This window comes from Cheilinus undulatus, linkage group 17, assembly GCF_018320785.1.
Source record: "Cheilinus undulatus linkage group 17, ASM1832078v1, whole genome shotgun sequence".
NCBI lineage: Eukaryota > Metazoa > Chordata > Actinopteri > Labriformes > Labridae > Cheilinus > Cheilinus undulatus.
This window is the reverse complement of record NC_054881.1, coordinates 44,119,924-44,142,173: the sequence shown is the minus strand read 5'-3', so window position 1 is coordinate 44,142,173 and position 22,250 is coordinate 44,119,924. Positions and strand designations below refer to the sequence as shown.

Below are 22,250 nucleotides of genomic sequence, written 5' to 3'. Positions count from 1 at the left end.
TAGAGTGTATTGTGTGTAATTGTTAGTGTGTTGTTTGTATTTGTTAGAGTGAATTGTGTGTCATTGTTAGTGTGTATTGTGTGTAATTATTAGAGTGTATTGTGTGTAATGTTTAGAGTGTATTGTGTGTAATGTTTAGAGTGTATTGTGTGTAATTGTTAGAGTGTATTGTGTGTAACTGTTAGTGTATTGTGTGCAACTGTTAGTGTGTATTGTGTTTAATTGTTAGTGTATTGTTTGTCATTGTTAGTTTATTGTTTGTAATTGTTTGAGTGTGTTGTGTAATTTTTTGTGTGTATTGTGTGTAATTTTATAGTGTGCATTGTGTGTAATTGTATTGTGTGTAATTGTCAGAGTGTATTGTGTGTAATTGCTTGTGTGTATTGTGTGTAATTGTTAGTGTGTATTGTGTGTAATTGTTAGTGTGTATTGAGTGTAATTGTTAGAGTGTATTGTGTGTAATTGTTAGTGTGTATTGTGTGTAATTGTTAGAGAGTATTGTGTGTAATTGTTAGTGTGCATTGTGTGTAATTGTAAAAGTGGATTGTGTGTAATTGTTAGGTGTGTATTGTGTGTAATTGTTAGTGTATTGTGTGTAATTGTTAGTGTGTATTGTATGTAATTGTTAGTGTGTATTGTGTGTAATGTTTAGAGTGTATTGTGTGTAATTGTTAGAGTGTATTGTGTGTAATTGTTAGAGAGTATTGTGTGTAATTGTTAGAGTGTATTGTGTGTAATTGTTAGTGTGTATTGCGTGTAATTGTTAGTGTGTATTGCGTGTAATTGTTAGAGTGTATTGCGTGTAATTGTTAGTGTGTATTGCGTGTAATTGTTAGAGTGTATTGTGTGTAATTGTGAGTGTATTGTGTGTAATTGTTAGAGCGTATTGTGTGTAATTGCTAGTGTGTATTGTGTGTAATTGTTGGTGTGTATTGTGTGTAATTGTTAGTGTATTGTGTGTTATTGTTAGTGTGTATTGTGTGTAATTGTTAGTGTGTATTGTGTGTAATTGTTAGTGTGTTGTTTGTATTTGTTAGAGTGAATTGTGTGTCATTGTTAGTGTGTATTGTGTGTAATTGTTAGTGTATTGTATGTAATTGTTAGTGTGTATTGTGTGTAATTATTAGAGTGTATTGTGTGTAATGTTTAGAGTGTATTGTGTGTAATTGTTAGAGTGTATTGTGTGTAACTGTTAGTGTATTGTGTGCAATTGTTAGTGTGTATTGTGTTTAATTGTTAGTGTATTGTTTGTCATTGTTAGTTTATTGTTTGTAATTGTTTGAGTGTGTTGTGTAATTTTTTGTGTGTATTGTGTGTAATTTTATAGTGTGCATTGTGTGTAATTGTATTGTGTGTAATTGTCAGAGTGTATTGTGTGTAATTGCTTGTGTGTATTGTGTGTAATTGTTAGTGTGTATTGTGTGTAATTGTTAGTGTGTATTGTGTGTAATTGTTAGAGTGTATTGTGTGTAATTGTTAGTGTGTATTGTGTGTAATTGTTAGAGAGTATTGTGTGTAATTGTTAGTGTGCATTGTGTGTAATTGTAAAAGTGGATTGTGTGTAATTGTTAGGTGTGTATTGTGTGTAATTGTTAGTGTATTGTGTGTAATTGTTAGTGTGTATTGTATGTAATTGTTAGTGTGTATTGTGTGTAATGTTTAGAGTGTATTGTGTGTAATTGTTAGAGTGTATTGTGTGTAATTGTTAGAGAGTATTGCGTGTAATTGTTAGAGTGTATTGCGTGTAATTGTTAGTGTGTATTGCGTGTAATTGTTAGTGTGTATTGCGTGTAATTGTTAGAGTGTATTGTGTGTAATTGTTAGTGTGTATTGCGTGTAATTGTTAGAGTGTATTGTGTGTAATTGTGAGTGTATTGTGTGTAATTGTTAGAGCGTATTGTGTGTAATTGCTAGTGTGTATTGTGTGTTATTGTTAGTGTGTATTGTGTGTAATTGTTAGTGTGTATTGTGTGTAATTGTTAGAGTGTATTGTGTGTAATTGCTAGTGTGTATTGTGTGTAATTGTTAGTGTGTATTGTGTGTAATTGTTAGTGTGTATTGTATGTAATTGTTAGTGTGTATTGTGTGTAATTGCTAGTGTGTATTGTGTGTAATTGTTAGTGTGTATTGTGTGTAATTGTTAGAGTGTATTGTGTGTAATTGTTAGAGTGTATTGTGTGTAATTGTTAGTGTGTATTGTGTGTAATTGTTAGTGTGTATTGCGTGTAATTGTTAGTGTGTATTTGGTGTAATTGTTAGTGTGTATTGCGTGTAATTGTTAGAGTGTATTGTGTGTAATTGTTAGAGCGTATTGTGTGTAATTGCTAGTGTGTATTGTGTGTTATTGTTAGTGTGTATTGTGTGTAATTGCTAGTGTGTATTGTGTGTAATTGCGTGTAATTGTTAGTGTGTATTGTGTGTAATTGTTAGTGTGTATTGTGTGTAATTGTTAGTGTGTATTGTGTGTAATTGTTAGAGTGTATTGTGTGTGATTTTTAGTGTGTATTGTGTGTAATTGTTAGTGTGTATTGTGTGTAATTGTTAGTGTGTATTAGGTGTAATTGTTAGTGTGTATTGTGTTTAATTGTTAGTGTGTATTGTGTTTAATTGTTAGAGTGTATTGTGTGTAATTGTTAGAGTGTATTGTGTGTAATTGTTAGAGTGTATTGTGTGTAATTGTTAGTGTGTATTGTGTGTAATTGTTAGAGTGTATTGTGTTTAATTGTTAGAGTGTATTGTGTGTAATTGTTAGAGTGTATTGTGTGTAATTGTTAGAGTGTATTGTGTGTAATTGTTAGTGTGTATTGTGTGTAATTGTTAGAGTGTATTGTGTGTAATTGTTAGAGTGTATTGTGTGTAATTGTTAGAGTGTATTGTGTGTAATTGTTAGTGTGTATTGTGTGTAATTGTTAGAGTGTATTGTGTGTAATTGTTAGAGAGTGTTGTGTGTAATTGTTAGTGTGTGTTGTGTGTAATTGTTAGAGTGCAATGTGTGTAATTGTAAAAGTGGATTGTGTGTAATTGTTAGTGTGCATTGCGTGTAATTGTTAGTGTGCATTGCGTGAAATTGTTAGTGTATTGTGTGTAATTGTTAGGTGTGTATTGTGTGTAATTGTTAGTGTATTGTGTGTTATTGTTAGTGTGTATTGTGTGTAATTGTTAGAGTGTATTGTGTGTAATTGTTAGTGTATTGTGTGTAATTGTTAGTGTATTGTGTGTAATTGCTAGTGTGTATTGTGTAATTGTTAGTGTGTATTGGTGTAATTGTTAGTGTGTATTGTGTGTAATTGTTAGTGTTTATTGTGTGTAATTGCTTGTGTGTATTGTGTGTAATTGCTATTGTGTATTGTGTGTAATTGTTAGTGTATTGTGTGTAATTGCTAGTGTGTATTGTGTGTAATTGTTAGTGGGTATTGTGTGTAATTGTTAGTGTGCATTGCGTGTAATTGTTAGTGTGCATTGCGTGAAATTGTTAGTGTATTGTGTGTAATTGTTAGGAGTGTATTGTGTGTAATTGTTAGTGTATTGTGTGTTATTGTTAGTGTGTATTGTGTGTAATTGTTAGAGTGTATTGTGTGTAATTGTTAGTGTGTATTGTGTGTAATTGTTAGTGTATTGTGTGTAATTGTTAGTGTATTGTGTGTAATTGTTAGTGTATTGTGTGTAATTGCTAGTGTGTATTGTGTAATTGTTAGTGTGTATTGGTGTAATTGTTAGTGTGTATTGTGTGTAATTGTTAGTGTTTATTGTGTGTAATTGCTTGTGTGTATTGTGTGTAATTGCTATTGTGTATTGTGTGTAATTGTTAGTGTATTGTGTGTAATTGCTAGTGTGTATTGTGTGTAATTGTTAGTGGGTATTGTGTGTAATTGTTAGTGTATTGTGTGTAATTGTTAGAGTGTATTGTGTGTAATTGTTAGAGAGTATTGTGTGTAATTGTTAGAGTGTATTGTGTGTAATTGTTAGTGTGTATTGTGTGTAATTGTTAGTGTGTATTGCGTGTAATTGTTAGAGTGTATTGTGTGTAATTGTTAGTGTGTATTGCGTGTAATTGTTAGAGTGTATTGTGTGTAATTGTTAGTGTGTATTGTGTGTAATTGTTAGGGTGTATTGTGTGTAATTGTTAGAGTGTATTGTGTGTAATTGTTAGTGTGTATTGTGTGTAATTGTTAGAGTGTATTGTGTGTAATTGTTAGAGTGTATTGTGTGTAATTGTTAGAGTGTATTGTGTGTAATTGTTAGAGTGTATTGTGTGTAATTGTTAGAGTGTATTGTGTGTAATTGTTAGAGTGTATTGTGTGTAATTGTTAGAGTGTATTGTGTGTAATTGTTAGAGTGTATTGTGTGTAATTGTTAGTGTGTATTGTGTGTAATTGTTAGAGTGTATTGTGTGTCATTGTTAGTTTATTGTTTGTAATTGTTTGAGTGTGTTGTGTAATTGTTAGTGTGTATTGTGTGTAATTGTTAGAGTGTATTGTGTGTAATTGTTAGTGTGTATTGTGTGTAATTGTTAGAGTGTATTGTGTGTAATTGTTAGTGTGTATTGTGTGTAATTGTTAGTGTGTATTGTGTGTAATTGTTAGTGTGTATTGTGTGTAATTGTTAGTGTGTATTAGGTGTAATTGTTAGTGTGTATTGTGTTTAATTGTTAGAGTGTATTGTGTGTAATTGTTAGAGTGTATTGTGTGTAATTGTTAGAGTGTATTGTGTGTAATTGTTAGTGTGTATTGTGTGTAATTGTTAGAGTGTATTGTGTGTCATTGTTAGTTTATTGTTTGTAATTGTTTGAGTGTGTTGTGTAATTGTTAGTGTGTATTGTGTGTAATTGTTAGAGTGTATTGTGTGTAATTGTTTGTGTGTATTAGGTGTAATTGTTAGTGTGTATTGTGTGTAATTGTTAGAGTGTATTGTGTGTAATTGTTAGAGTGTATTGTGTGTAATTGTTAGTGTGTATTGTGTGTAATTGTTAGAGTGTATTGTGTGTAATTGTTAGAGTGTATTGTGTGTAATTGTTAGAGTGTATTGTGTGTAATTGTTAGAGTGTATTGTGTGTAATTGTTAGTGTTTATTACATATATTTGTAGGTTCAAACTTTCTGATCTTATCAGTCAAAGATGCTCAGATGTTTACCAGAGATAGAAACAGGAAGTGGATGTACTCACAGTGCTTAGTTTGCTACAGCAGATGAGGATTCGGCGTTCATAGAGCATACTAGCGTACAGGTGGAGCATGTTATTGACATCTACTGCTACAAAATACTCGGTTAGGTTTCTCTGCAGGAATCAAACACAACCAGAGGAAAGGAGGAGCAGTCATGATTCAGTATCAGTGACATGGTCTGAGAGTAAATACGTCAAATGTGAGGGCGCACAGAGTAGCTTCAAATGCCGAAACTTTCAACTTTAAAATAATATTTCAAAAAACTAACATGACCTTTAACCCCTCTGTGACAGGGTGGTAACAGAAGCCGAAGTCTTAGACACTTGAATTTAGGCTGTCACCAAATATTACAGCTAAACTCCTGCACACAGTAGAACTGTAGAATAATGAATTTGAGTCATTATTTAAAGCAGTTCCTGTCTGCAGAGACTCAGAGGGACACGTCACGGCCTCTCTGTGTCTCTCTCTGTATTATCAGTCATTCAGGCTCTGTCCTCCAGTTTTAAGTGTTTAAACGTGCACAGACCAGCCTGCCATTGGTTGTCACAGCCCAGTCACTATCGATCAGGCTAAGATTCCTAAATGATCAAAAATGAATTAGAAATGGATCAAAAATAAACTCCTCTATCAGCTGTTTTAGACTCCTTCCTTCTCGGCCACGTGGAGGATTTCAGCTGTTTGCAGGTAAAATCATCCAGCATGAATGAAATGACAGCACTCACATTCTCAGGTATGCTGGGGAGTTCCCCTGTGTCAGGCACGGTGAAGAAGGAATGCTGCAGATACACCAAAACAACAGATCAGATATCAGCGCTACACTTCCATGAAGTTATTCTGTCAGATCAAAACCAGACTCACCACGCCCAGATGAACGGGGACTCCAGGCTCAGGGATCGGGAGTGTGTGAAGAGACACCAGCAGCTCCTGCCAGTTACTCTCCTGAAACAGACAAAATCAGCTTTAATGAGCACTAAACAGCATGTTTTAAAGTCCTTTAATGTCTGAGGGTAGCTCAACACATCAGTGAGAGGAACAGGAGCTTTAAAGAGAGGTTAGGGTAGCGGTCAGTGAGAGGAGCTTTAAAGAGAGGTTAGGGTAGCCGTCAGTGAGAGGAACAGGAGCTTTAAAGAGAGGTTAGGGTAGCGGTCAGTGAGAGGAGCTTTAAAGAGAGGTTAGGGTAGCCGTCAGTGAGAGGAACAGGAGCTTTAAAGAGAGGTTAGGGTAGCGGTCAGTGAGAGGAGCTTTAAAGAGAGGTTAGGATAGCGGTCAGTGAGAGGAGCTTTAAAGAGAGGTTAGGGTAGCGGTCAGTGAGAGGAGCTTTAAAGAGAGGTTAGGGTAGCGGTCAGTGAGAGGAACAGGAGCTTTAAAGAGAGGTTAGGATAGCGGTCAGTGAGAGGAGCTTTAAAGAGAGGTTAGGGTAGCCGTCAGTGAGAGGAACAGGAGCTTTAAAGAGAGGTTAGGGTAGCCGTCAGTGAGAAGAGCTTTAAAGAGAGGTTAGGGTAGCGGTCAGTGAGAGGAGCTTTAAAGAGAGGTTAGGGTAGCGGTCAGTGAGAGGAACAGGAGCTTTAGAGAGAGGTTAGGGTAGCGGTCAGTGAGAGGAGCTTTAAAGAGAGGTTAGGGTAGCGGTCAGTGAGAGGAACAGGAGCTTTAAAGAGAGGTTAGGGTAGCGGTCAGTGAGAGGAACAGGAGCTTTAGAGAGAGGTTAGGGTAGCGGTCAGTGAGAGGAACAGGAGCTTTAGAGAGAGGTTAGGGTAGCGGTCAGTGAGAGGAACAGGAGCTTTAGAGAGAGGTTAGGGTAGCGGTCAGTGAGAGGAGCTTTAAAGAGAGGTTAGGGTAGCTGTCAGTGAGAGGAACAGGAGCTTTAAAGAGAGATTAGGGTAGCTGTCAGTGAGAGGAGCTTAAAAGAGAGGTTAGGGTAGCGGTCAGTGAGAGGAGCTTTAAAGAGAGGTTAGGGTAGCTGTCAGTGAGAGGAACAGGAGCTTTAAAGAGAGATTAGGGTAGCGGTCAGTGAGAGGAGCTTTAAAGAGAGGTTAGGGTAGCCGTCAGTGAGAGGAACAGGAGCTTTAAAGAGAGGTTAGGGTAGCTGTCAGTGAGAGGAACAGGAGCTTTAAAGAGAGATTAGGGTAGCTGTCAGGAACAGGAGCTTTAATGGGGGGTTAGGGTAGCTCTGACAGACGAACAGCCGTGTTTAAGAGGAGAAACTGACAGCAGACTTATGAATGAGAACTCCACCCACCTGCCCTTTGATGGTGTAATCAGCCAGGATGTTCAGCAGCTTGTAGAAGACTTCAAACCATGGCAGGTAGCTGAGAACAGAGACACGACGTCACATGTTCACACAAACATCAGGTTTAAACAGTAACCTAATCCTGCATGTTTAATGTCCAGCAGGGGGCGATGTCAGCGGCTGCATTGAAAACTCAGGTAATTCCTCCATTATCAGCTGATTCATTCCTTCAGTAAACATGAGGTCTCTGTTTCTTTGTTCTCCAGGACTGACCTCTCTCTTTTGATCACAGAGCAAAAACATCAGACTACAGGCAGCATTAACATAAAGACAGATCTTCTCATCATAGCTGTGTATGGTGGACTGTGTTGGTCTGACAGAGTCTCCTACTGTGAGGTGCATGTGTGAACCAGATCAGGAGGATTTCAAGGCCTTACACTTTTTAGAAATCTTCAGGGGTGTCTGAGTAAAAGTAACTTTATAGAGAAACTCTGACCCCACAGAGACGGAGACTGACCTGAGGATGCAGTAGCAGGTGTGAGCGCCGGAGGAGAGACGACAGAAACCAAATCTCTGTTTGCTCTCGATGTCGGTCAACACGAACGTGAAGTTCTGACCAACCTGGTTCACGGTCAGGCTGCAGGGACACAGACAGAGAGAGGAAGAGGAGGCATAAAAACGACAGGAAGGAGATCATTCATCACAGCCTGCAGCTCATTCTGTCCCCAGAAGGACATCTTTGAGCTGCTGAAGGACATCACTGCTGTCTCTCATTAATTAATTCATACAGGCTGCTGATGAGCTTTATCGGAGCAGAAATACTGCAGCAGGAGATCTGCAGCTTTAAAGTTTGTATCTGAGCACTTTCTCCTCACAGAAACTGGATTATTTCAGAGATAACCTGCAGAACCACTCTGAGTCTGAGGATCTCAAAAACGGCGCTGAAGCGTGGTCGTGTTCGTGTACCTGTCCATGCAGAAGGGGAAGCAGAACTTGGGCACCGTGTTCAGAGTTTCCTGTCAGACACAAATTAAAGGATTAGAGAAAACAGAAGCACACAGACGGAACAGAAGGAAAACTGTGTGAGCTTTTTGTTATGTAACATGACCACGTTGGTCTGCTTTCACATCAGTAATACTGTCCTCCAGATACTACAGATAGCATGTATTTATCTCAGAAACAGTCTCAGACAGGTGGAGGAATGAGTAGAGCTGGTTTATAAATCCACCAAGAAGGAGAAAGAAGAGAACACCACTCAGGTCAGCATCAGGTTCTGCTCCCTGCTGACTATAGAGTCCATCCACTAAAGATGTAAAAAGTGAGTTTTTTGTAAAGGAGAACCCCTTGAGAAGCAGCATCTCTTTTTCTAGAGAGTCCCAAAGACACAAATACAACAGAAAATATCATTTTCATTTTAGATTAACATATTACAAACAGGAGGAGCTCGCTCATCCCCCTTCCCTCAGATGTACTCATGTATCAGAAACAGGCCGACATGATAAACAGGTTTAGAATGACTGACTGGAGCTTCATACACAGATTAGAACCAGGAGCACGCTGATGGTTAGATCACCACCATAGATGGTATTTAAATTAGAAATACAGTCATGGACCAAAGTATTGAACCCCTGGAATTTTTCCAGAAAATACACCATTTCTCCCAGAAATTATTGCAATTACAAATGTTTTTGGTATACATGTGTTTATTTCCTTTATGTGCATTGGAACGACACAAAAAATCTAAAGAAAAAAGACAAAATTGACAAAATTTTACACAAAACTCAAAAATGGGCCGGACAAAATTGTTGGCACCCTCAACTTAATATTTGGTTTCACCCCCTTGGAAAAAAAAAAACTGAAACCAATCACTTCCTCTAACCATCAACAAGCTTCTTACTCCTCTCAGCTGGAATTTTGGACCACTCTTCTTCTCCAAACTGCTCCAGGTCTCTCAGATTTGAAGGGTGCTTCTTCAACAGCAGTTCTGAGATCTCTCCATAGGTGTTCAACGGGATTTAGATCTGGACTCATTGCTGGCCACTTCAGAACTCTCCAGCTTTGCCTCCAACCATTTCTTGGTGATTTTTGAGGTATGTTTGGGGTCATTGTCCTGCTGGAACACCCATGACCTCTGACCCAGACCCAGCTTTCTGACACTAGGCTCTACATTGCGGCCCAAAATCTTTTGATAGTCTCCAGATTTCATGATTCCTTGCACACAGTCAAGGCACCCAGTGCCAGAGGCAGCAAATCAACCCCAAAACATCCTTGAAGCTCCTCCATGTGTGACTGTAGGTACTGTGTTCTTTTCTTTGTAGGCCTCATTCTGTTTTCTGTAAACAGTAGAATGACGTGCTTTTCCAAAAAGCTCTACCTTAGTCTCATCTGTCCACTAAATGTTCTCCCAGAAGGATTGAGGCTTACTCAGGTACATTTTTGCAAACTCCAGTCTGGCTTTTTTCTGTCTCTTTGTCAGCAGTGGGGTTCTCCTGGGTCTCCTGCCATAGCGCTTCATCTCATTCAGATGACCACGTATGGTCCCAGCTGACACTTTTGCACCCTGAGTCTGCAGGACAGCCTGAATCTGTGTGGAAGTTGACTGAGGATGTTTATCCACCATTCCAACTATCCTGCGTTGTAGTGCTGCACGATAAATCAATATTACATCGTAATCGGATTTTTTAGTTTGGACGATGTTAAAAATATGAACATCGCAAAATCAGCTTTCCCTTTCACTAGGGTAATTACGGCGGCTCTCCCTTACGTCTCTGGGCTGTGCGCTTACACCATAAGCCTGTGGAGGGCAGCATTACACTAGTGTACAGCCTGCGGGAATTTCATTCGAAGAAGAAGCAGCCCAGAGCAAGATATGTAAATATGGCGTCTGCAGGCAATTTTGTTGCTAAGAAAGGAAATACAAAGTCAGTGGTGTGGAGATGGTTCGGCTTTGAAACGTCAGATGAAGAACAAACTACTCCCCGCTGTAGAGTATGTTTGAAGGCCGTGTCTGCCAAAGGTAGAAGCACCACAAACCCGTTCCAACATTTAGAGAAGAACCACTTGCCGGAGTGGGAGCAGTGTGTTTCACTGCGGGCTGCGGAGAGAGAGTTGGCGGCTAACACACCATCAGCTTGGAAGCAGACGACGCTGGCAGCGTCATTTTCACGAGGTGTCCCATATTCAAAGACAGACGCTAAGTGGAAAAGCATTACGGATGCTGTGGCATATTACATCGCTAAAGACATGGTCCCGATATATACAATTGAGAAGACTGGGTTCAAACACATGTTGAACATGATAGACTCCCACTACAAACTACCAAGCCGCAAACATTTTAGTGACGTCGTGTTGCCCTGTCTGTACAACACCACACGTGCTGGAGTGGTAAAGCAACTGGATGATGTGCCGTTCTTCTCCGCAACAACAGACATGTGGCCCAGTCGGACAATGCAGCCATAGTCACGAGTGGAGTCTGGAACATATCTGCCTACAGACCTCATTCTTCCCAGACGACCACAGAGGTGAAGAGATCGCCCAGGGGTTGAGAGATGTGCTTGAGTCCTGGCACCTGAGTGAAGACCGTCTTTTCTGCATGACTACAGACAGCGGCACTAATATGATAAAGGCTCTGAACTGAATAAGTGGCCCAACCTACAGTGCTTTGGGCACAAACTGCATAACGCCATAGGTAAGTGTCAAGTTTAGTTTTATTTATTTGCACAAAAGTTATGATGAAAATGTACTCAGTAAAAAGTTATATTTATTGTGCAGAAGAGGGAAGAAGCCCAGATGGCTTATGTAGGGTCTATTTCAACAAAAAAACCTGATTGACCTTTGTAAAACAAATATCACTTATCTGAAGTGCAGTGCTTTGAAAATAAGTTACCCCTTATTAGATTAATGAAGGTCAACACTTTCACTTGAACTCTGTTAAATTAAAGGTGATTTAAGACTTAAATAAAAAACATTTTTATTTCATTTTTATGATATATCTTCAAAATGCACACATGTATACATGCAATACATTGAAAAAGATATTTAAGCATATGACACGTGTGTGTGTGTGTCAATCCTAAATGCATCAACATTTAGCCTCTTACTGTTATATGTGATTGTAGTCCATGAGATATCACAGTGTTGTTTGTTCTTCTTTATTTTTATACAGAGAACGGTGTGAAGGACCCACGGACTGATCGTGCCATCGGGCTTTGTTAGAAGGTCGTCAGTGCTTTTTCATATAGTTGGAGAAGAAGACAGAGCTGACTGCAGTACAGACAGAGCTCGGCCTACCCGTTCATCAGCTCACCACAGAGTCCCCTACCAGGCGGGGATCCAGACAAGCGATGATAGAACGTTTCCTGGAACGAGAGAAACCCATAGCACGCGTCCTGGCATCAGACAAGAAATGCAGGCACCTTGTGCCCACCTGGCAAGACCTTGAGGTACTGGAGTCAGTGAATAAAGCTGTCAAACCACTTCAAGACTTCACTGATGCGCTGTCTGGGGAGAGTTATGTGACTGTCTCCTTCATTAAGCCAACTCTCAGCATGTTCAGAAGCAGTCTCCTCAAGCCAGAAGATGAAGACACTGAGCTCACAAAAAATATCAAAAAAAACATTCTGAGTTACATGACTGACAAATACAGTGACCCTGACCAAGACCAACTCATGGACATGGCCTCACTTATGGATCCCAGGTTCTGCACAATGTACATTTGCCCTGAGAGGGTGGAACACATTAAGAAAAGAGCTGTCGCAGAGCTGCTGCATCTGCCTACTGACAAAACCACTCCAGAGCCTGGCCCAGCTGTGCAGGTGCACCAGGACAGAGAAGAAGCTCAGCCTGGCCCTGGCCCTGTGCTGAAAAAGAGGAGGAGCTTGGCGAGCTTCTTCCAGAAAAGAGTGTGCCCTCTTCCTCTTTGTCAGAGGCGGACAAAATTAGAACAGAGCTGGAAACCTACCTGTTGACCCCTGAGATAAACGAGGATGCTGATCCACTTCAGTGGTGAAAGAAACATGAAGACAACTTTCCAAGGCTCAGCAAGCTAGCCATGAAATACCTCTCAATCCCTGCAACAAGTGCCCCGTCGGAGAGGCGCTGTAGTGTTGGAGGGAACACTGTAACATGCCACAGAGCATCCCACAAGCCAGATGTTGTAGACCGGCTTATGTTCCTGGCAAAAACTTGCAATTGCAAATGTGACTTTAGCAAATGCAATTAGTAACTGAAACAATGTAAGACTGACATTACAGAAGCACCTCTACCTCTCTCATTGTGATAGATCATATGAGAGTCTCATATGATTTTGTTATTTAGCATACAAATAACATTTATTTCATTTGCACAAGTGTTTTTTCCCCATCAGACATGTAGCATGCAAATAACATAATAATAGTTATTTTTTTTGCCTCAGGGATACAAAATATTTTTTCAAGCACTTTATTCATTCATCCTTTTTCAAGAGGATAGTCTTTTTTTTTCTAAGTGGAGTTTGCTGAAAGCCGAGACAGGTTAGAATGTCACTTAATCCCAAGGGGTATTCATATTTGTTTGGTTCTTTCATTTTCACTGTATTCCCAAAATAGTGAACTTCATTTTGACAAAGAAGAACCTGTTCATTTTTGAGTTTGGTGAAAGTGAGGTTTCACTTTATTAATACCAAGGGGATTGATCTGTCTTTAAGGTTTGCACTTGAAATTTATTCAAACTGTTTGCCAATTTATGAAATAGAAAATTGAAATAATTTATTCTGTTATCCTTAGTGGTTTTACCAAAAAATCGCAATCGAAAATCAAAAATCGAGATTTCAGAGAAAAAAAAATCAAGATTTTGTTTTTAGCCAAAATCGTGCAGCCCTACTGCGTTGCATTCTTTTGTCAGTTTTTCTCTTCCGTCCACGTCCAGGGAGATTAGCCACAGCTCCATGGTTATAAACTTCTAGATTATATTACACACAGTGGACAAAGGAATCTCAGGATCTCTGGAGATGGTCTTTAACCTTGAGATTGTTCAGATTTTTCCACAATTTTGCTTCTTAAGTCCTCAGACAGTTCTGGGCTCCTCTTTCTCTCCTCCATGCTTGGTGTGACACACACAGACACACAACACAAAGGCTGAGTCAACTTTTAGACATTCTAACTGGCTTCAGGTGTGATTTCTAGATTGCAGCACCTGTTACTGCCACAGGTGAGTTTAAATGAGCATCACATGCTGGGAATAAAATGATTTACCCACAGTTTTAAAAGGGGGACAATCATTATGTCTGGCCCATTTTTTGAATTTTGTGTAAAATTATGTCAAATTTTCTTTTTTCTTCAGATTTTTTGTTGTTCCAATGAACATGAAGGAAATAAACACATGTACACCAAAAACATTTGTAATTGCAGCAATTTCTGGGAGAAATGGTGTATTTTCTGGAAAAATCCCAGGGGTGCCAATGCTTTGGTCCATGACTGTATGTGCTGATAATACTGAGTTTGAATTTGGTTTATCTACTGGAATTAGTGCACAGATTTATGTGGAGGATATGGTCTAAAAATAATATTAATCAGAATATTTAAAAAAGAGTGAAGAATATTTATGAGACAGAATGATTGGTAGGACGAAGAAACTAGTGAAGTATTTGTAGTTTCAAACCTGGTCTGTGTAGTCCACAGGATACTGCCTCCTCACCTCCGGCCCTGTCAGAGACAAACCCAGATTAAAGCTGCAGTAGGAGGAATATTTACACAGAGATAGGGTCAGGGTTATAACACCTTCATCAGACTGCTCCTGTGTTATCATTATATTTAGTGGAGATCCTACAGTACTGAGATAGCTCTATAAAAATGTGCTAGAATGGTCACGCCTCTTGTGTCATGATGGAGCCGTGTGATTATCACTGCTGTGGATGTTAGATCAAACCAGGGCAGTTCAATAAAAAACAGTTTAAATCACAAATATGGCCTGCTGCAATTTTCAAATTGCAGAAGGTGCAATATTTCTTCAACCTGAAATTTGTGTCCAAATAAGCGGAGATTTTATGAATTACATAATGGTGCAATCACTGAAGGGCAATTGTTTTAGAATAGTCTACCAGAAATCATCCTTTCTTCATGTTTTGATCTCCCTCCAGTAAAACAATATATATCCAGTTTGCATTACAAGTCAGAATCATCACAATAAGGGTTTTTTCAGTATTGCTGAGCTCTTTTAGACTAACAGTGTGTTGGTTGTAGAATGCTTTATTGTTGCAGTTGTTGGAAAATACACAAGCTGATGAACTAAAGGAATAATTGCATTTCAAATTACAACTGAATTATTGAGTAAAAAAAAAATCACAATTAGATTGTTTTCCCAATTAGTTCAGCCCTAGATGTAACCTGCCGTTCTGTTACTGTACCCCCCCCCCCGGCATTTCTGAGCCAAGAGGAGATGAGACGCACTGCTCACCTCCGTCTGGTCATAAAAATGCTATCCATGAGGTGTACATACTGTTTGGTTTCATGGATGAGTGTTACATGATGAGGGAGAAAAGCAGTTAAAAGTGCCCTCATTGCTTGTGTTGTGAATTTCAGGGCAAAGGTTAGCGTAGGAAAAACTGCTTCAAACATGGGTTTCTTAGGACAGGAGCGTCAGAGGGAAGGAAACGCTTACATACCGTCCAACTTAAAAATATATGTGTGTTTCAAACATCAGGTTTGTCTGATAAAGGGACACATAAATAAATGTTGGAGAGCGTGCAGGAGTTTAAAAATCTATCTGCAGATAAATGCTTTTAGTTTCCTTCATTGTTCTAGCCCTCATGTCAAGGCTGTAGGTAGAATCACTGATTACTCGATTACTTTTAAAAGTCTGGTGCCCAGAAGAACAGTCCCATCAGTCTGAACATTTAGCACTAGTCTGGTGTTAAATCCTGCAGCGTGTGCAGCAGCATGCGTGTCATGTGACCACCTTTCCCTCCTGTAGCTTTTATCACACGCCGATGTGAGAGTCTTTATGTCCGTGGTGTTCTTATTGCTGCAGCAGAGCCCATGGACCCTCAGAGACATGGAGGCTGAACCCCACTCAGGTTTATAACCACATCATAAACGCCACATAAGTTTGACGTCTCTGACGGCTCACAGAGGAGACGTTTCTACAGATGCAGTGGACAAGTTGTGACCTGCACATTCACCACGCTATGAAATAATAACAGATAATTATGTAACATTATGATACATGAAGCAAATACTCAGAACTATTTCTTGAGTAAACCGCTGGACGGAGTGACACAGTGCAGCAGCCATGTCTGGAGTGTAGTTCCAGCTTTGCATTCAGCTTTAAAACATCTCCGTCTCGTAATGTTCCATGGTTATTTCGTAGCGTGGTGAATGTTCAGGTCACAACTCGTCCACCAGAGCGTTTTGGAGTTGTTGGATTGTGTATTTGATGAGTTTGATGAGGGAAAGCCGGAATACCGTCTGCTTACATTGAGTTGGCACAGCAGGTCCGAACTCGGCAGCGGTGATCTAAAAATAGCTTGCACCGACAACTGAAGGTAACGAACCTATTACTGAGACTACAGGGATTATGGCAATGGACGAATTTGCCAAAATGCTGAAGTATCGCTTTAAACTTTAAAGTGTTTTTTAAGGACTAAAGTTTGTTTCCTTGGTCATCCTTAAACCTTAAAGAGTGTCCCAAAGGACTGAGATGTCTTGTCTAAGAAGCATATTTAAATGTCATATCGATATCGGCTAAAAGGAATCTGTAATCCAATATGGTGCATCCCTACTTCTGAGGGTTAGAGATGACTGCATGTTTTGATATCCCATTTAACAGATTTAAGGTTATTTTAGGATTATTTAGGGACTTTTTGGCTCTATTTTGAAAGGACAGCTGAAGGGAGACTTGAGGTTTGAGGAGAAAGAGTCGGGGGGAGACGTGCACCAAACAGTAAAGTGATCCAGCATCTGTATGAGGACCCTGCTCTACCAGATAAACCTGCACCCTTTATCATAAATGTAAGTTTAGTTATCCTCTGAACATACAGACAATGAGTGAGGATGATAAAAGCTGAAGAACCTGCAAACAGCCTGTCCCTTCATTTATCAAACATTAAAGCTACGATGCTCTGATATAAAGGTCTGAAATACATCAGCCTGCAGATTTAAAACCAGAATCAGGATCAGACTCCAGCAGATTCTCACGTGTTTGTGTTCGTGACTCGCCCTCTACCATTGGCCATCTTGAAGTCTAAACAGGAAGTGATGCAAGGAACAAAACTCCAACAGGAAGAAGAAATTCTTAGAAACCAGCCGCCCACTCAGTACCCAGGAAGTCTGATGAGTCACAGAATAAAATAAAACCTTCAGAGAAACCAGAAAGATGGAGATTATCTTAGCCACACCCACACGCTTCCACCGGGCTACGAGAGAGCCGAGACACAAGAACTCTTCCACAGTCAGCATGTTTATCATCCTGACAGGGCTGGTGGATGGACACTGATGGACGCTCATCATCATCATCATCACCATCACTGAGATATTCTACATCAGAATTTTAAAAAGGCAAAAATGAGCTCCATGGAGTCAGACAGCAGAGACAGAAACCTTTGGTAGATGGTCTCCCAGGACTAGATCATGTCATGGACCAGTCTGGACCTGAACCAGTCTGAACCTGAACCAGTCTGAACCTGAACTAGTCTGGACCTGAACCAGTCTGAACCTGAACTAGTCTGGACCTGAACCAGTCTGAACCTGAACTAGTCTGGACCTGGCTGCTCTGGTCAGAAACTTGATGAAAAAGAATCCTGATAAATCCTGTGATCCTTCCATAAAAACTGGGACATGCTATCTTCTGTTTACTGTAAAGGTTCTCTTAGGGGGTCGTGTTTATGTTCTGGATCAGTTTAAAGTAAATACTGGGTCCTGGTCTGACATAAAGTGGCATCACAGCATCCAAAAATGCATGCACAGCCTGATAAACATTAGCTCTGATATCATCAGGCTCATGTTCAGATGCTTACCAGAGGTGTGTACTCCTGGCTGTGAGACCTCCAGATAAACCTCAAACGTGGACTCAGGGCTCTCCCTGCAGCATGAGAGAAGATTAAAGGTTAGAATCTGAGGATGGACTGGTCAGAGAAACACAAGCATCCTCAGAAGTGGCTCTCATGTATTCTTTAAGGCAGTCATTCTCCGCTGGTCCAACATCAGCAGCATCACAACGTCCTCACAACACTGCAAAGCTAACTTCTTACATTTTACCATGAAAACAGCTGGTTAAAATGAAGACAATTAGTTCACTCACGTAGACGTGCTACAGTAGTCATCCCTCTGTAGTTCACTAATGTAGACATGCTACAGTAGTCATCCCTCTGTAGTTCACTAATGTAGACATGCTACAGTAGTCATCCCTCTGTAGTTCACTAATGTAGACATGCTACAGTAGTCATCCTGCTGTAGATCACTCATGAAGATATGCTACAGTAGTCATCCTGCTGTAGTTTACTCATGTAGACATGCTACAGTAGTCATCCTGCTGTAGTTCACTAATGTAGACATGCAACAGTAGTCATCCTGCTGTAGTTCACTAATGTAGACGTACTACAGTAGTCATCCCTCTATAGTTCACTCATGTAGACGTACTACAGTAGTCATCCCTCTATAGGTCACTCATGTAGATGTGCTACAGTAGTCATCCTGCTGTAGTTTACTCATGTAGACATGCTACAGTAGTCATCCTGCTGTAGTTCACTAATGTAGACATGCTACAGTAGTCATCCCTCTGTAGTTCACTCATGTAGACGTACTACAGTAGTCATTCCTCTATAGGTCACTCATGTAGATGTGCTACAGTAGTCATCCTGCTGTAGTTTACTCATGTAGACATGCTACAGTAGTCATCCTGCTGTAGATCACTCATGAAGATATGCTACAGTAGTCATCCCTCTGTAGTTCACTAATGTAGACATGCTACAGTAGTCATCCCTCTGTAGTTCACTCATGTAGACGTACTACAGTAGTCATCCCTCTATAGGTCACTCATGTAGATGTGCTACAGTAGTCATCCTGCTGTAGTTTACTCATGTAGACATGCAACAGTAGTCATCCCTCTGTAGTTCACTCATGTAGACGTACTACAGTAGTCATTCCTCTATAGGTCACTCATGTAGATGTGCTACAGTAGTCATCCTGCTGTAGTTTACTCATGTAGACATGCTACAGTAGTCATCCTGCTGTAGATCACTCATGAAGATATGCTACAGTAGTCATCCCTCTGTAGTTCACTAATGTAGACATGCTACAGTAGTCATCCCTCTGTAGTTCACTCATGTAGATGTGCTACAGTAGTCATCCCTCTGTAGTTCACTCATGTAGATGTGCTACAGTAGTCATCCCTCTGTAGTTCACCCATGTAGATGTGCTACAGTAGTCATCCTGCTGTAGTTTACTCATGTAGACATGCTACAGTAGTCACCCCTCTGTAGTTCACTCATGTAGATGTGCTACAGTAGTCATCCCTCTGTAGTTCACTCATGTAGATGTGCTACAGTAGTCATCCCTCTGTAGTTCACTCATGTAGATGTGCTACAGTAGTCATCCCTCTGTAGTTCACCCATGTAGATGTGCTACAGTAGTCATCCTGCTGTAGTTTACTCATGTAGACATGCTACAGTAGTCATCCCTCTGTAGGTCACTCATGTAGATGTGCTATAGTAGTCATCCTGCTGTAGTTCAGTCATGTAGACGTGCTATAGTAGTCATCCTGCTGTAGTTCAGTCATGTAGACATGCTACAGTAGTCATCCCTCTGTAGTTCACTCATGTAGACATGCTACAGTAGTCATCCCTCTGTAGTTCACTCATGTAGATGTGCTACAGTAGTCATCCTGCTGCAGTTCAGTCATGTAGACATGCTACAGTAGTCATCCCTCTGTAGTTCACTCATGTAGATGTGCTACAGTAGTCATCCTGCTGCAGTTCACTCATGTAGACGTGCTACAGTAGTCATCCTGCTGTAGATCACTCATGAAGACATGCTACAGTAGTCATCCCTCTGTAGTTCACTCATGTAGACGTACTACAGTAGTCATCCCTCTATAGGTCACTCATGTAGATGTGCTACAGTAGTCATCCTGCTGTAGTTTACTCATGTAGACATGCTACAGTAGTCATCCTGCTGTAGATCACTCATGAAGACATGCTACAGTAGTCATCCCTCTGTAGTTCACTAATGTAGACATGCTACAGTAGTCATCCCTTTGTAGTTCACTCATGTAGACGTACTACAGTAGTCATCCCTCTATAGGTCACTCATGTAGATGTGCTACAGTAGTCATCCTGCTGTAGTTTACTCATGTAGATATGCTACAGTAGTCATCCTGCTGTAGTTCACTCATGTAGATGTGCTACAGTAGTCATCCTGCTGTAGTTCAGTCATGTAGACATGCTACAGTAGTCATCCCTCTGTAGTTCACTCATGTAGACATGCTGCAGTTGTCATCCCTCTGTAGTTCACTCATGTAGACATGCTACGTTAGTCATCCCTCTGTAGTTCACTCATGTAGACGTACTACAGTAGTCATCCTGCTGTAGTTCACTCATGTAGACGTGCTACAGTTGTCATCCCTCTGTAGTTCACCCATGTAGATGTGCTACAGTAGTCATCCTGCTGTAGTTTACTCATGTAGACATGCTACAGTAGTCATCCTGCTGTAGTTCACTCATGTAGATGTGCTACAGTAGTCATCCTGCTGTAGTTCACTCATGTAGACATGCTACAGTAGTCATCCCTCTGTAGTTCACTCATGTAGACGTGCTACAGTAGTCATCCTGCTGTAGTTCACTCATGTAGATGTGCTACAGTAATAATCCTGCTATAGGTCACTCATGTAGACATGCTACAGAAGTCATCCTGCTGTAGTTCACTCACGTAGACGTGCTACCGTAGTCATCCTGCTGTAGTTCACTCATGTAAACATGCTACAGTAGTCATCCTGCTGTAGTTCACTCATGTAGATGTGCTACAGTAGTCATCCTGCTGTAGTTTACTCACGTAGACGTGCTACAGTAGTCATCCTGCTGTAGTTCACTCACGTAGATGTGCTACAGTAGTCATTCTGTTGTAGTTCACTCATGTAGATGTGCTACAGTAGTCATCCTGCGGTAGTTCACTCACTTAGATGTGCTACAGTAGTCATCCTGCTGTAGTTCACTCATGTAGACGTGCTACAGTAGTCATCCTGCTGTAGTTCACTCACGTAGACGCGCTACAGTAGTCATCCTGCTGTAGTTCACTCATGTAGATGTGCTACAGTAGTCATCCTGCTGTAGCTCAGTCACGTAGACGTGCTACAGTAGTCATCCTGCTGTAGTTCACTCATGTAGACATGCTACAGTAGTCATCCTGCTGTAGTTCACTCATGTAGACGTGCTACAGTAGTCATCCTGCTGTAGTTTACTCACGTAGACGTGCTACAGTAGTCATCCTGCTGTAGTTCACTCACGTAGATGTGCTACAGTAGTCATCCTGCTGTAGTTCACTCATGTAGATGTGCTACAGTAGTCATCATGCTGTAGTTCACTCATGTAGATGTGCTACAGTAGTCATCCTGCTGTAGTTCACTCATGTAGACGTGCTACAGTAGTCATCCTGCTGTAGTTCACTCACGTAGACGCGCTACAGTAGTCATCCTGCTGTAGTTCACTCATGTAGATGTGCTACAGTAGTCATCTTGCTGTAGTTCACTCATGTAAACATGCTACAGTAGTCATCCTGCTGTAGTTCACTCACGTAGAAGTGCTACAGTAGTCATCTTGCTGTAGTTTACTCATGTAGATGTGCTACAGTAATCATCCTGCTGTAGTTCACTCACGTAAACGTGCTACAGTAGTCATCCTGCTGTAGTTTACTCACGTAGACGTGCTACAGTAGTCATTCTGTTGTAGTTCACTCATTTAGACGTGCTTCAGTAGTCATCCTGTGGTAGTTCACTCACTTAGATGTGCTACAGTAATCATCCTGCTGTAGTTTACTCATGTAGACATGCTACAGTAGTCATCCCTCTGTAGTTCACTCATGTAGACATGCTACGGTAGTCATCCCTCTGTAGTTCACTCATGTAGATGTGCTACAGTAGTCATCCTGCTGTAGTTCACTCATGTAGATGTGCTACAGTAGTCATCCCTCTGTAGTTCACTCATGTAGAAGTGCTACAGTAGTCATCCCTCTGTAGTTCACCCATGTAGATGTGCTACAGTAGTCATCCTGCTGCAGTTCACTCATGTAGACATGCTACAGTAGTCATCCTGCTGTAGATCACTCATGAAGACATGCTACAGTAGTCATCCCTCTGTAGTTCACTAATGTAGACATGCTACAGTAGTCATCCCTCTGTAGTTCACTCATGTAGACATGCTACAGTAGTCATCCCTCTGTAGTTCACTAATGTAGACATGCTACAGTAGTCATCCCTCTGTAGTTCACTCATGTAGACGTACTACAGTAGTCATCCTGTTGTAGTTTATTCATGTAGACATGCTACAGTAGTCATCCTGCTGTAGTTCACTCATGTAGATGTGCTACAGTAGTCATTCTGTTGTAGTTCACTCACTTAGATGTGCTACAGTAATCATCCTTCTGTAGTTCACTCACATAGACGTGCTACAGTAGTCATCCTGTTGTAGTTTATTCATGTAGACATGCTACAGTAGTCATCCTGCTGTAGTTCACTCATGTAGATGTGCTACAGTAGTCATCCTGCTGTAGTTTACTCACGTAGACGTGCTACAGTAGTCATCCTGCTGTAGTTCACTCACGTAGATGTGCTACAGTAGTCATTCTGTTGTAGTTCACTCATGTAGATGTGCTACAGTAGTCATCCTGCGGTAGTTCACTCA

General features: G+C 40.5%; 1 protein-coding gene across 4 annotated transcripts in view; it reads right to left on the bottom strand.

Moving 5' to 3' along the window:
- dennd1a (DENN/MADD domain containing 1A) overlaps window positions 1-22,250 on the bottom strand; it is a 32,291-nt gene that overhangs the window by 8,645 nt on the left and 1,396 nt on the right. For 2 of the 4 annotated variants that reach the window (XM_041811553.1, XM_041811555.1), the window contains exons 2-9: window positions 17,376-17,440; window positions 14,024-14,067; window positions 8,354-8,403; window positions 7,905-8,024; window positions 7,397-7,466; window positions 6,019-6,099; window positions 5,883-5,936; window positions 5,163-5,273 (exon numbers count right to left, since the gene is read on the bottom strand). In XM_041811553.1, coding sequence (XP_041667487.1) covers window positions 5,163-5,273; window positions 5,883-5,936; window positions 6,019-6,099; window positions 7,397-7,466; window positions 7,905-8,024; window positions 8,354-8,403; window positions 14,024-14,067; window positions 17,376-17,440 — 595 coding nt within the window. Of the gene's footprint in view, window positions 1-5,162; window positions 5,274-5,882; window positions 5,937-6,018; window positions 6,100-7,396; window positions 7,467-7,904; window positions 8,025-8,353; window positions 8,404-14,023; window positions 14,068-16,557; window positions 16,671-17,375; window positions 17,441-17,659; window positions 18,000-22,250 lie in introns of those variants that run through there. The other 2 variants (XM_041811556.1, XM_041811554.1) reach the window with 2 other exon arrangements.